The sequence below is a fragment of the Octopus bimaculoides genome, chromosome 22 (genome assembly GCF_001194135.2).
Source record: "Octopus bimaculoides isolate UCB-OBI-ISO-001 chromosome 22, ASM119413v2, whole genome shotgun sequence".
Taxonomy (NCBI): domain Eukaryota; kingdom Metazoa; phylum Mollusca; class Cephalopoda; order Octopoda; family Octopodidae; genus Octopus; species Octopus bimaculoides.
In genome coordinates, this window is record NC_069002.1 from 13,015,699 (window position 1) to 13,030,848 (window position 15,150).

A 15,150-nucleotide genomic window follows, 5' to 3' on the forward strand; every position below is an offset into this window, starting at 1 on the left:
GATGGTGGTAGTGGTGGGATGGCGGTGGTGGTAGTGGTGGGATGGCGGTGGTGGTAGTGGTGGGAACGGTGGTAGAGTTGGGGATGGCGGTAGTAGTGTGGATGGCAATAGTAGTGAGGATGGTGGTACTGGTGGGGTCAGTGGTGATGGTGGTGGCGATGGTAATAATGACAATGATATACTAAGACAGAAACCAAACAGATTGTAAAACAAAGCAATAAAACGCTTTACTAAAATAACTACTTGAGAGATTGTGGAAAGTCCTAAATATGTGAACTAGTTCTTTTTTTTAATTACACTTTATCACAGTAACTGGTGAGCAGGTGCGTGTTTATGTGTGTTGAACATCTGTGTTAGCATGTGAGAAAGTGAATGGCTGTGTATATGTGTTTGTGTTTATGTGTATGAGAGTGAATATGAGTGTGTATGTATATTTGTGTGAATATGTTATATGTGGAAGTGAATGTGTGCATGTGTGAATGTGTGTTTGTGTAAGCATGTGTTCATAAGTGTGTGTGGTCAAAAAACAGACCGTGATCATATCAAATACAGGCCACTGTTAACCATTAAGATGGTTAAAAACCTACAAAAATAGCAGCCAAATCTCCCTCAGATTCACACTAACCTGTCTTAAAAATGAGGCATATTACATTAAAAGAGAAAGTCTTAAATGGAATGATCAGGTCTAGAAACTTGTACTCAGTTGGGGCTGACCAAGGGCTAAACCACTATAACTATAATAGTATGAGTCAACATTAAATAGCAGCCAAATCTCCCTCAAAACTATAGCCTACTGCAAGGGTGGGGAAACCCCCGCCCACGGGTGCAATTGTGCCCGCAAGCCCATTTTATTGTGCCCACAGGCTGGTATACTCGTATGTACAAAATATAGTCAATTTTACAATTATAAAATTTATACAATATTCATATGCCTCTTTGCAACAAAGGTCGCGTTTCCACTATGACTTAAAACAGTTAGACTCGAACAGAAAATTGTCTGGCAATTTCCATTTGAATGGAAATTTTGTTTTCCTGATAAAACACATATTGCTAAGTTTGTACCACCCGCTTCAGACCCAACTACATTCTAGCTGAAAAATATAGAATACCGCATAAGTAATATAAATGTACCCTAAATTCAGGGGTGGTGTTAATGAAGATGTCATGTGTTAACTTAATGTGTTAAACTTATCTTTATTAATGTATATCTAATTATACATACATATATGCCCCTCACCTGGGGCATATATTTTTCTACACTCTCTGAGTGGTTGGCGTTAGGAAGGGCATCCAGCTGTAGAAACTCTGCCAAATCAGATTGGAGCCTGGTGTAGCCATCTGGTTCACCAGTCCTCAGTCAAATCGTCCAACCCATGCTAGCATGGAAAGCGGACGTTAAACGACGACGACGATGATATATACAAGATTTACACAGATATAAGAGTTAGAACTCATGATCCACCCAAAGACCTTTTGTTTTTGGAAATTTCTGCTCACTGCACTAAATCGTTTCCCCACCCCTGGCCTACCATTTTAAAAACAGATGGAAATGTCTGATAATATAGTCCTAGATACTGCACCTCCACTCCAGTTCAACACTCCCTACATTCACCTCGACCCCTCCAACTCCAACCATCAGTTACTCTCCCCTTCACACACTTATGAAACTACCCACCCACACCTTCATCTCTGCATCCTCTCATATGCTCTTGTATCTTGAGAGTTTGTTTTAGCGCCCTATCAATACCATCTTTATCTTCTTCCTGGCTGCTTCCATCAACCCTTAAATAATATATCACCTCTGTATCAAGACACATGTTCTTGTCCCTCTATCATACTAGAGCCCTTCAGCACTTGGCAGAGAACCACTTCTCTTATCCCTAATGACTTCTCTATCTAATGATGGGGACTTTGTCCTTTTCTGTTTTCTTTTTATGTCTCTGCAAGTTACTTGGTAAACTCACAAGTGCTGGTGGCACAAGAAAGGCATCCAGTACTCTGTGTTTAGTGGTTAACGTTAGGAAGGGCTTTCTGCTGTAGAAACCATACCAAAGCAGACACTGGAGCTTAGTGCAGTTTGTTGGACCCTGTTAAACCATCCCACCCATGCCAGCATGGAAAATGGACGTTAAGTGATGATGATGATGATGATGATGATGATGATGATGATGATACCTGTCAAAAAGACATGATGTTCATATTTGGAAAGTTTGGGATTTCAACTTGACTCATTCAGGGCTGCCCAAAGCTCAAACAACAACAATTTGAACCCCTATTTCTTCTCCTATCATATCATTGAATTGTTTTCTGTTGATTTTCTTTTTCCTGTTTGTTTCAGATTTTCAATTATCACAATAATCTATAAATAGTATTTTTATATTTTTTTGTTTATATATTTATCTAGTTATCTATTTACTCATTAACTTTAATACTTATTTATTCTAAAAATAACTCTAAAAAACATCACTACCAAACATAATGTGTGTATTAATCAGCAACCTTTGATCCAGAAATGCTAGAATCATTTACTTTTAGTCATCAATTTACCATTTTTGCTTTCAAATATCAATTTGGACTAAGATGGCAAACCGATAGAATTGTCAGCATGATGGACAAACTGTTCAGCAACATTTCGTATGTTTTTACATTCTGGGTTCAAATTCCACCAATGTCAACTTTGCTTTTCATCCTTCCAGGGTAAATAAAACAAATACCGATTGTAAACTGGGGTCATTGTAATCGAATTACCCCCTCCCCTGAGTTTGCTGGCCTTGTGCTAAAATTTGAAACCAATATTAATTTGGATTGGATTTTATTCTGTCTGGTCTTCATTTTCTTAAACTAATGTCCAGCATTGCTTTGTATGCTAATTACCATCCTATTTTTTAAACCTATTTCTTAAACTCTTCTCTCTTTCCCACCTTCTGTCTTTGTCCCTTCCTTTCACTGCCCCCTCCCTCCCTCTCTGAGCTTTAGACATTATAAATTTTTCCACAAGAATATTTCAAATGAAATACAATGTCTGCATGTTTCAAAGTTTGAAAATAGTGAAAAAAAATCATCACCATCACCATTTAATATCCACTTTTTTCATGTTTGTGTCGGCTGGATGAAAGTTGTTTCAGCAGATTTTTCTATGGCTGGATGTCCTTCCTCTCACCAACTCCTGCATACCACCAAATAATGTAATGTTTTCCCATGACCAAACATGTCTTGGAAGATTGGAAATGAAGGACACTTGTTACATGATGGGAACAAAACTATCACATAATGTCAAGTAAAGGAGACACTAACACACACACATTATATATATATATATATATATATATATATACACACACACACACATTCTATTCTTTTATTTTTTTATGTTTTTACTTGTTTAAGTCATTTGACTGAGGCCATGTTGGAGCACTTTCTTAAAGGGTTTTAGTCAAAGAAATTTACTCCAGGACTTATTATTTGTAAGCCTAGTACTTGTTCCATCAGGCTCTATTGCTGAACCACTAAGTTACAGGGACATAAACACACCAACATTGGTTATCAAGTGATGGTGGGGAGACAAACAGACACAAAGACATGACCATAAATATATGTGTCTGTGTGTATATATGTATATATATATATATATTTATCATGGCACTCCGTTGGTTATGATGATGAGGGTTCCAGTTGAACTGATCAATGGAACAGCCTGCTCGTGAAATTAACGTGCAAGTGGCTGAGCACTCCACAGACACGTGTACCCTTAACGTAGTTCTTGGGAATATTCAGCGTGACACAGTGTGACAAGGATGACCCTTTGAAATACAGGTACAACAGAAACAGGAAGAAAGAGTGAGAGAAAGTTGTGGTGGAAGAGTACAGCAGGGTTCGCCACCATCCCCTGCCGGAGCCTTGTGGAGCTTTAGGTGTTTTTGCTCAATAAACACTCACAACGCCCGGTCTGAGAATCGAAACCGCGATCCTATGACCGCAAGTTCACTGCCCTAACCACTGGGCCATTGCGCCTCCACCCAATGTTACAATAACCTGACTGAAACCACCACCACTAATAATAACAATAATAATAATAATAATAATAATAATAATAACAACAATAATCCTTTCTACTATAGGCACAAGGTCTGAAATTTGGGGGAGGGGATAGTTGATTACATCAACCCCGGTACTCAACTAGTATTTATCGTATTGACCCTGAAAGGATGAAAGGCAAAGTGGACCTCAGCAGAATTTGGACTCAGAACATAAAGTCAGATGAAACACTGCTAAGCATTATGCCCTGCATTGCTAATGATTCTGCCAGTACATGATAGTGCTGTACAGATTTGGTGACAAAAGAGAATAAACCATTGAGAAATTATTAAATCATTTAAAACTTACTGTTGCTTTGACTAAAGCCTGTTGAAGAAGCTGACAAACATCTTGACCAATTACACCCTCGCAACGGAAACCTTTTGTCCATTTTGACAGACGAGCAGAGGCAAGGCCATCTTGTACAAGGGGAAAGGAAAATGTGAATCCAAGACAAAGTGATCTTTCAGTCTCCAGTCCAGTAAAGTGGATGAAATTAGCCACACAATTAGCCACATGCCCAAACAGCTGTAAATACAAAAAGGGAAAAACGGGATTAGAAAAGAGAGAAACTGTACACAAGTTACATTCATATAAAAACCAAAATGAAATCAGATAAATTCTTTAACCCTTTTGTTAACATATTTCTGTCGAGCTACTGTTTTCACTTCAGTTAATGTTAGCTATAATGAAGAGTTTATCAAAATAATTTTGTTATTATTAAGCTGATGTTTGGAACAAGTTAACACTGAGTTTTGATGGAAGAATTTAATTTAGAACTTTTGAAAGCATGACATTTGTACTACAGAACCAGGGATAGCCTCAGGTAGGTTGGTACCAAAAGGATTAACAAATTTTCATGACTATAATAAATGAGTGGCTGTGTGGTAAGTAGCTTGCTTACCAACCACATGGTTCCGGGTTCATTCCCACTGCGTGGCACCTTGGGCAAGTGTCTTCTACTATAGCCTCGGGCAGACCAAAGCCTTGTGAGTGGATTTGGTAGATGGAAACTGAAAGAAGCTTGTCGTATATATGTATATATATATTTATAAGTATGTGTGTTTGTATCTGTGTTTGTCCCCCTAACATCGCTTGACAACCGATGCTGGTGTGTTTACGTCTCCATAAGCTAGCGGTTCAGCAAAAGAGATCGATAGAATAAGTACTAGGCTTCCAAAGAATAAGTCCCGGGGTCGATTTGCTCGACTAAAAGGCGGTGCTTCAGCATGGCCGCAGTTAAATGACTGAAACAAGTAAAATAGTAAAATAGTAAATAGTAATATATATACCAGATCAGTTGCCCAGATGTTGGAGCTTTAATATGTCCATGCCCAGGGAAGCAACATGTTCAGAGCATGGTAGAATGCAGGATTAATTTGAAACAATGTGGATAAATAAGCTTTACAGTTCACAGATTAATCAGAATGCTGAAGGATTAAACAAAGAAAAAGGTAACGCTGGTCATTAATGAAGTAGTTTCTTACCTGTTCACCTGTACCCAACATTACCTGCTGGGGGATGAGGTAGGTTTTGCTGACAATATCTGCCAAGGGTCCATTCAGATCAATGAATAAAACACGAAAGTTGGTTCCACCAAGATCAAGAGCTAAAAATTTGCCCTTCTCTACAGAAATATAAGTAAATAAACAAATAATTAGATAATTTAAATTTTTTGAAAACATCTAATACATATATAATTGTAACAAGATAATATTTTTTTTTTTACATAGAATAAAAAAAAAAAACATGCACAGGCATGGCTGTGTGGGCAAGCTGTTTGCTTCCCAACCACATGGTCCCTAGTTCCATCCCACTGCACAGTAACTTGGGCAAGGGATTTCTACCATAACTCTGAGATGATCAAAGCCTTGTGAGTGGACTTGGTAAATGGAGACTGAAAGAAGCCCATCATATATACATGTGTGTGTGTGTGTGCATGCATGTGTGTGTATGTGTGTCTTGACACTGCATGATAGTTGTAAATGAGTGTCACTGCCATACAAGCAGCATCATTCCTTTCCAGTTTTCTGTAAAAGCATGTCTGACCAAGGGGAAATATTAACTAACTTGGAAACATGTGGTGTGGCAATAGGAAGGGCATCTGGTTCTATAAAATCTGCCTCAACGAATTTTGTTTCACCCATGCAAACATGTAAAAAGTAGAGGTAAAAACAATGATGACAATGCAGCTGATGATGATGATGATGATGATGGCAGTGGTGATGATGGTATTAGTCAGTCAGAAGTAGTGACACAAATTTTTTTGTTTGTTTGGGGCATAGGTCATATAGCCACACATTAGTATAATATATATGGTTCCAAGACTTTCTGGGACTCTTTTAGTTTGAAGGGGTTTAAAAAAAAACTTAAATGCAATCATCACTATCATTTAACATCAATTTTTCCAGGCTTGCCTGGTAAAATGGATATTTTAGCGAAGATATTGTTTTAGAAAACAATAGAATAGATAATAAATTAGTTAGTAGCCTAGAAAAAGCACAGAAAGGGGATAGCAAATGATGTGAAAGCAACAAGTATTGCACTGAACTATGTCTGAGCTAGGGTGTGTGCGCTGAAACATGAAGGCTCAAAAGCCATTGGTTAGGCCTGGGTAGCGAAGGCAAAGCACAGCAACAAATCTAGAATTCAGTCTGTGACAGACTGGAGCGGCCATGTGTTCCCTAATTCCAAACAGATGTGATGTTTTAGCAGCAGTTCACCAGCTTCCTTTTGAGGAGTGGCATACTTGAGACAGGGGGCTTTGAGATCTATCTTGATGGTATGCTGCACTTATTAGACAAGGAGATTGAGTGTTCCTAGAAGTCAATTCCAGTGGAGGAAGCGGCAGGTGTACTGAGCCACCATGTGGGATGCAAATCACCAGAATCAGATGGTCTTCCCCATGAACTACATTTCCACATGTCTGACTTGTTTGCTCCAGATTTGGTAGCTGTCTACTGCACCTGGCAACAGACTGGGAACATTCCCAGTCACGTGAGCTAAGGAGTGGTGACTCTGCTAAGAAAAGATCCAAACAAGAGAAATATAGTTGAAAACTTTAGTCCCATAATTCTGCTCAACACTGGATTAAATAATTTAGCTAAGGAGCTTGCCATGAGGCTTGCACTTGTCTGTAGTGTAGTCGAGGACACACAAACCTGTGCAATCCTCAGTAAGTCTATCCATGACAACCTCCACCTAGCGCAGTACATCGTAGAACAGGTCAGAAACAGATCTGGCTTTGGAGGGGCACTGGTCAATTTGGATCATTCTTAGGCATTTAACAGAGTGGACTCTCGCTATCAGGTGGCTGTCCTAAAAGCTGTTGGCTTTGGTCCTCCTCTCAAAATTGCTGGCTTCGTGTCAAAACTAGAAAGTATTAGAAATGTTTATCATAAGAGAGAGTGTGCTCCATAGTTACCTGAACCCTCTGGCAATGCACGGACGTAGGACGGAAACATCTTGATATCAGCAGTAGCATGGGTAGTTTTTCCCAAACCATTTTTCATCTCCTCTTTCCATAATGCCATCACCTGGTGGTATGTGGCTGATGGCAGCTTGAAACCTTTCACCAAAGATTCAATCTGCAAAAAACACAAAAATAAAGAGATTTAGAAAGTTAAAAGGAAGGAGACGAGGTGGTATTGTGTTTTAGGATTTGGCGCTTTATTTTACTTATAAATTTTGTTGGCTGGGGGCTATAATAGAAGACACTTGCCTAAGGTGGCATGCAGTGAGACTGAATCTGAGACCACAAATTCGACCTCAGTGAAATTTGACCTCAGAACATAGTGACGGGCAAAATACCACTAAGCATTTCGTCCAGCATGCTAACAATTATAATAATAATAACAAGAGCACTCAGAGAGCGCAAACCTCTGTCAAGGCAACACCAACATCCTCTCGACAAATAGCCAGAAATTATTTTTAAAATGAAAATATCTGAAATAAACTTGACTCTCAAAAATTAAATTAAAAAAAAACGGAAAAATAACCCAGAATCCTGGTCTGGGACTGGATTGATCCCAAAATCTAATCAGTTCGTGCTAGTCATGGGGCCAAACATCCCTGAAAGTTTCATCCGAATCCATCCACTGGTTCTTGAGATATCTTGTCCAGGGACAAACAAACATACATGACTAAAAACAATACCTCCGCCTTCGCTAAAGCGGAGGTAATGATATTAATAATAATAATAATAACAATAATAATAATAACAATAATAATAATATTAATAATAATAAAGATATCAGTGGGACCATCAAAGGGGGGAAGATGATAGTTGTGGTGAATGGTAGGGAGCACATCTTAACAAAAACAAGAAAAGATAGACCAATAACCCATATCTTTCAAGAAAACAAGAATTGGGCAACAACAACAACAACAAAAGCATGAACTTTCCCAGCTCCTTGTCAAACCATCTGACCCATGCCAGCATGGAGAGCAGACGTTAAATGATAATGAAACAGACAAACCCGAAATGGGTGTGATTTGATAAAGACTTGGCTGCTATGCCAAGCATTGCAAACAACTACGTAGAAGCTTCCTAGGAGATGGTGGTGAGTCGTATCGAGAAACCGCATTAATTCACCAAACTGTTTACTTCTGACCTTTGGCTTGGAAATGTCACCACGAAAAACAAAAAGAAGAAAAAAAAACTAACACCATTTCATTATCACCACCACCACCACAGTCCACCTAAACTTGATGATGTTATTGTTGTAAACATTACTGTCAAAAGAGAAGTGGTGGAAGACGGTTGAATCTGCAAAGTAAGGAAATGAAATAGCTTTTGGTATTTAAATGCATCTCCTTTATGCCCTGAGTTCAAAATCATGTCAAAGCTGATTTTGTTTTCACCCTCCAAGGAGAGGATGAGGTTAATAATATTCACCATTTCCACTCCCCACAAAGTGTGTGGTCTTGTACCAAAGTTAGACATCATTAGTATCGAAAAGAGAAAAGCAGTGAGTGGGCAGGATTGTTAACAATGCCAGAGAAAATGCTTAGAAGTAAGTAATTCGTCCAGCTTTTTGCATTCTGACTTGAAATGCCACAAAGGTTGACTTCGTCTTCCATCCTCTCGGGATTGATAAAATAAAGTACTAGTAATGGTGAGGGCAGGAGAGTCAATGTAACTGACTTTTGCCCTTCCCCTCAAAGTTTGTTGCCCTTATGTCAAAATAAGAAAGAATTATTATCAGTATAAGGAATGGCAGTAAATTGCCAGACTCAATAAAGAGAAACACAAAACAAAATACCTTATGGTATTTAGTTGAGATCATTTATGTTCTGAGTTCAAATCCCGCTTGGCTTGGTTCTGTATTTCAACCTTCCAGAGGTTAATAAAATAAAGTAAAATAAAGTACCAGTTAAGTACCAGGTTGATAGATTTAATCTGTTGTCTGGTCTAATTTAACCCCACCTGGCACTTGGATACCTTTATCAGAGTTAAACTCTTTTGGAAGCATTTTTGCGAGGCTTTTGGTTTGAGGATAAATTCCTCAATTCCATTGACACCTAAGTTTCATTAGTCTTGCAAAGAGGTCAACAGTGCTGCCCTACCTCAAATGACTAACACATAAAAAAAAATATTTACGTTTGAAACAACACCAAAATAGCTTATCAATGTTTGCCCAAAAGCAGAATTAGAAGGTCTTATCATCATTGCACAAAACTTTAGTGTACCTTTATAGAAGCTATGACAAAAATATAAACAATCAAGGTAAAAGATAAGATAATAACTGTGATTATAACAAATAAAATCACAATGTTTGAGAAAAATTTGTTGTGGTCTGTGGCGGCAAAAATTATTTGACAATTCTACTTTTGGAACAGTGAATCTTGAAGCAGATAAAGCTATAAATAATAGCATGTAAATATTAGATTGAAAACTCTTTGGATAGAAAAAAATCAACAGCTGCCTATGGGGTTTGAAACAGCATCTCCTGAAAACCCAATGAGTGTTCCTTAGGGTTTCTAAATTCTTATAACATCAACAATATTTTAATGAAATTTTCAAATTTTGAAAACTGAAGTTGTTGTTGTTGTTTAGCTGAAGATCAGACCTGATTAAAGTAGACCTATGATCTAAGGTGTTCTACCTGTGACCATCCCAATGAGGTCACATGTGAAGGAAGCACAGGAACACTTAGCCAACATGTTCTTATATAAGACAGCTGGGTGTGATTTGAAGGAAATTGGGCTGTTATTTCTAGCAGCTTGAATGATCATGTAGGAATGTTTGCTCTGCTTCAGTGTGTGTGTGTGTGCGTGTGTGTGTGCACGTGCATGCATGTGTGTATGTGCATGTGTGTGTGTGTGTGTGTGTGTGTGTGTGTGTGTGTGTGTGAATATCTGTCTGTCTGATGATGAGAGATTGTGACAAGTGTTGAAAGAACAAGACTCATTCAACCCATGCCTTTATGGAAAGACTGTGATGACGACGACAATAATGATTTCCTACAATGGTACAAGACCATACAACTTTATACAGGGGCAATTAGATTACAAGGAATTAAACTGACCCAGTTTCCATCTACCAAATCCACATGGCTTTGGTTGGCATGGGGCCATCATGGGGGAGACACTTGCCCAAGGTAGAACTGAACTTGAAACCAAATGGTTGTGAAGCAAACTTGCCTGCATATACATGTGTGTGTGTGTGTGTAGTTTAGCTTGTCTTGCTATGTTAAGTAGCTACCTGACTTAGAGATAAGAATCTTGTAGAGATAAAAATAGCACAGTTAAAATAAAAATAAAACACGAGGCAAAAATAGAATCAAATATCTAATTTGAGAGAAAACGCGAAAGGGATTGACAGGTGCTCTGTTAATTAATCAGTAACATGGCTAATTGGTAAGTGATAGGCAGGTTATCCAGATCTTGTTAGTGGGTTGGGTCTTTGGAGTTTTTTTGTTTTGTTTTATTCTTTTACTTGTTTCACTCATTAGACTACGGCCATGCTGGGGCACCCCCTTGAAAGTTTTTAGTCAAATGGATTGACCCCAGGATTAATATTTTCTTTTTGAACCTGGTACTTATTTTATCAGTCGCTTTTGCTGAATCACTAAGCTACAGGATCGTAAACACACCAACACCAGTTGTTGCGGTTGTCAAATGATGGGGAACAAAGACATCACCCCCACCACCACCAGCACGTGAAAAGCACTATCCGAATGCGATCAATGCCAGACCCACCTGACTGGCTCCTAACCCTAACCCTGTGCCAGTAGCATGTAAAAAGCCCCTCTTGGAGTGGTTGACATTAAGAAAGGCATCCAGCTGTAGAAACATTGCCAGATCAGATTGGAGCCGGGTGCAGCTGCTGGCTTTCCAGACCTCAGTCAAACCGTCCAACCCATGCCAGCATGGAAAACAGGCGTTAAATGATGTAGGAGTGGCTGTGTGGTAAGTAGCTTGCTTACCAACCACATGGTCCCGGGTTCAGTCCCACTGCGTGGCATCTTAGGTAAGTGTCTTCTACTATAGCCTCAGAACAACCAAAGCCTTGTGAGTGGATTTGGTAGATGGAAACTGAAAGAAGCCCGTCGTATATATGTATATATATGTATGTATGTGTGTATGTGTCTGTGTGTCTGTGTTTGTCCTCCCAACATCGCTTGACAACCGATGCTGGTGTGTTTACGTCCCCGTACCTTAGCGGTTCAGCAAAAAGAGACCGATAGAATAAGTACTAGGCTTCCAAAGAATAAGTCCTGGGGTCGATTTGCTCAACTAAAGGTGGTGCTCCAGCATAGCCACAGTCAAAAGACTGAAACAAGTAAAAGAGTAAGAGTATATATGCTGAGCTTCTTTCAATTTTCGTCTACCAAACCCACTCACAAGGCTTTGGCCTGATGCTATAGTAGAAGACACTTGCTCAAGGTGCCACACGGTGGGAATGAACACAGAACCATGTGGTTGAGAAGCAAGCTTCTTACCACAAACCCACGCCTGCACCTGTTTTGTTTTCTATCTTAAATTAGTTTTTACACTGTTATGCGAGTAGTCATATAGCTCCCCTACAGCAAGAAACCTGTTCTGCTCCAGCCCTTCTTTCTCATACTTTACTCTCCTCTGCTTCTTAATCTCCTAGCAGAATGTTCTCCCTTGCCCACTCTCCATTTGGGGGTTTGTAGTCTTGCAAAGTACATGCCAAACTACCATCACAAACATCGTACACAACATGACAAATGATGAGAGAGAGAGAGAGAGAGAGAGGCAGAGAGCGAGAGCTAGAGAGTGGGGAGAGGGCAGTGGCAAGAGAGGAAGTAGTGTTGGTTGTTGTGATGAAAAGTTTAGCATCTGTGTTAAAAGATATAACATAGAAAGAAGTGGGGAGGAAGAGGAGGAGAGAAGGCTAGTTTTGTTTTGTACTTATGTAACAGATGCAACAATACAACAATACGATAACACACATACATATACATACAAATATATATATATATATATATATATATATATATATATGTATATATGCATGCAGCTACACATATATGTGTGTGTATTACTTTCACATGTGTATGAATAGAGAAACAGAGAGAGAATTGTGTTAGTTCATAAGAACTAAACTACAATCCAATCGAAATAAAGAACATAAAGTACAGACACACACACACATACATAAACTCACACATGTAACATAATGAATTCACTAAATGTCTAAAAGATATTATAGATTATATTTTTACATGAAAACATAGGATAGCTGTGTAAAGAAGTGTTGATCCCTAACTGTGTAAGGAACTTGTGGAAAAGGTAGATCCAGGAAGACATGGGATGAGGTGGTGAAGCATGATCTTCAGATGTTGTGTCTCATGGAGGTGATGAGAAGTGATGGAGACCTTTGATGATTTTCTGTGCTTGAGAAGACATGTCAAGCTAAGTGAAATCACAGTTGTGGCCAGTGCTGGTGGCATGTAAAAGGTATCCATGCTAGTGACACATGAGAGGCACATGTGCCAGTGACATAAAAAGCACCCATGCTAGTCACACATGAGAGGCACATGTGCCAGTGACATAAAAAGCACCCATGCTAGTGACACATGAGAGGCACATGTGCCAGTGACATAAAAAGCACCCATGCTGGTGACATGTAAAAGGTATCCATTACACCCTGTGGCATGGTTGGGGTTAGGAAAGCAATCCAGCCAGAGAAACCAAGCCAAAACAGACTGGAGCATGGTGCAACTCTCCAGCTTACCAATTCCAGTTAAACCATCCAACTTTTGTCAGCACGGAAAACAGGCACTAAATGATGATGATGATTCTTTAATTCTTTAACTTGTTTCAGTCATTTGACTGCGGCCATGCTGGAGCACCACCTTTAGTCGAATCAAATCGACCCTAGGACTTATTCTTTGTAAGCCTAGTACTTATTCTATCGGTCTCTTTTTGCCGAACCGCTAAGTTACGGGGACCTAAACACACCAGCATCCGTTGTCAAGCAATGTTGGGGTACAAACACAGATACACAACATATACACACATACATATATATATATATACATACATACATACATATATACGATGGACTTCTTTCAGTTTCCGTCTACCAAATCCACTCACAAGGCTTTGGTCGGCCCGAGGCTATAGTAGAAGACACTTGCCCAAGGTGCCACGCAGTGGGACTGAACCCGGAACCATGTGGTTGGTAAGCAAGCTACTTACCACACAGCCACTCCTGCGCCTATGATGATGATAATAATAATAATAATGATGACGATGATGATGACAATGACGGAACTACTAAATGTCAGCTTTGTAGTTAGACTTTTGTTTAGTTCAGTGCAGTGAAATGCATATGTATATGGTTTAAGGAAGTTTGTTATCCAGTTTAATGTTGAGCTGTTCACTTTTCCTAACAAGCCATTATTTGTTAGTAGTATACAGAAAAAAGTCCTACAATACATTTGCAATTTTAGGTGGAAAGAAGATAAAGGGAGTATGACAAACTTAGATAAATTGTTGGCTAGGTAGCTAGCTACAGAGCTAGATAGCTAGATAGCAAGGCAGCTAGATAGATATACAGTTATATTAGATACAGGTATATAATTACATACACAGGCATGTACTGATGCAAACAAACACCTAAGCATGAATCTTTGGAGAACAGATAGATTCTGGCACTCAGGCATACTAATTCACACACACAAACAAACAAACAAACATTTACAAACATATATATATATATATATATACGTACACACACAGAAACTCCCCATACATCTAGTTATCCAATATATTTAAATACACATATGTATGTATGTATGTATGTATGTATGTGTGTGTGCATACACACATACATGCACACACACATATCTACACACACATACACACACACACACATATCTAGACATACATATGTACATACATACATCATTTGTTAGACATATCTGAGCAAGCCTACAAAGGTTTATAGGCCAGCTAGAAAAGAGTGGGAGAGGGGGGGGAGACAGAGGGAGGGGAGAAGCAGGAGAGAGAGAAAGAGAGAGAGGGGGAAGGAAGCAGGAGTGTGCAAGAAAGTGAAATAGAGGGAGACTCAGGAAGAGTGTAGAGGGAAGCATATTTGTGTGTGTGTGTTGTGTGTGTCTGCATATGTATGTTAAGAGCAAAAAGGCGAGTGTGAGATGGAGAGATAGACTAGAGGGAGAGGCAGAGAAAGAGGAAGAGGAACAGGAGTGGAGGTAGAAGCAGAGAGCGATAGCAGGAGGAGAGGAAGTAGATGGATGAGAAAGAATTGTGGAGGGAAAGAAGAAAAAGAGAACAAGAGGAGCAGAGAAAGTGAGAGAGAGGGAGATAGAGATTGAGTGGAGGAGACAGAAAGAGAGGATGAGAGAACAAAGAGATAGAGATAAAGAAAGAGAAAGAGAGATTGAGTGATAGAGAAAGAGAGATTGAGTGTTAGAGAAAGACAGATAAAACAAATGAAATGGAATGAGAGATGCAAAGAAAAAGATAGAGTGGAGGTGGGGGCAGAGAGAGTAAAAGGCAGAGAAAGTTGGAAAGCAAGGGAGAGAAAGAATAAAAGTTACTGAAGGATATATATATATATATATATATATATATATA

The 15,150-nt window shown here is 39.1% G+C and overlaps 1 protein-coding gene across 1 annotated transcript in view; it reads right to left on the minus strand.

Annotated features, from left to right (window-relative positions):
• The window catches only part of LOC106877604 (hexokinase-2), a 49,618-nt gene that overhangs the window by 12,459 nt on the left and 22,009 nt on the right, over positions 1-15,150 (minus strand). The window contains exons 2-4 of the mRNA XM_014926549.2: positions 7,499-7,661; positions 5,562-5,701; positions 4,384-4,602 (exon numbers count right to left, since the gene is read on the minus strand). Coding sequence (XP_014782035.1) covers positions 4,384-4,602; positions 5,562-5,701; positions 7,499-7,661 — 522 coding nt within the window. The remainder of the gene's footprint in view (positions 1-4,383; positions 4,603-5,561; positions 5,702-7,498; positions 7,662-15,150) is intronic.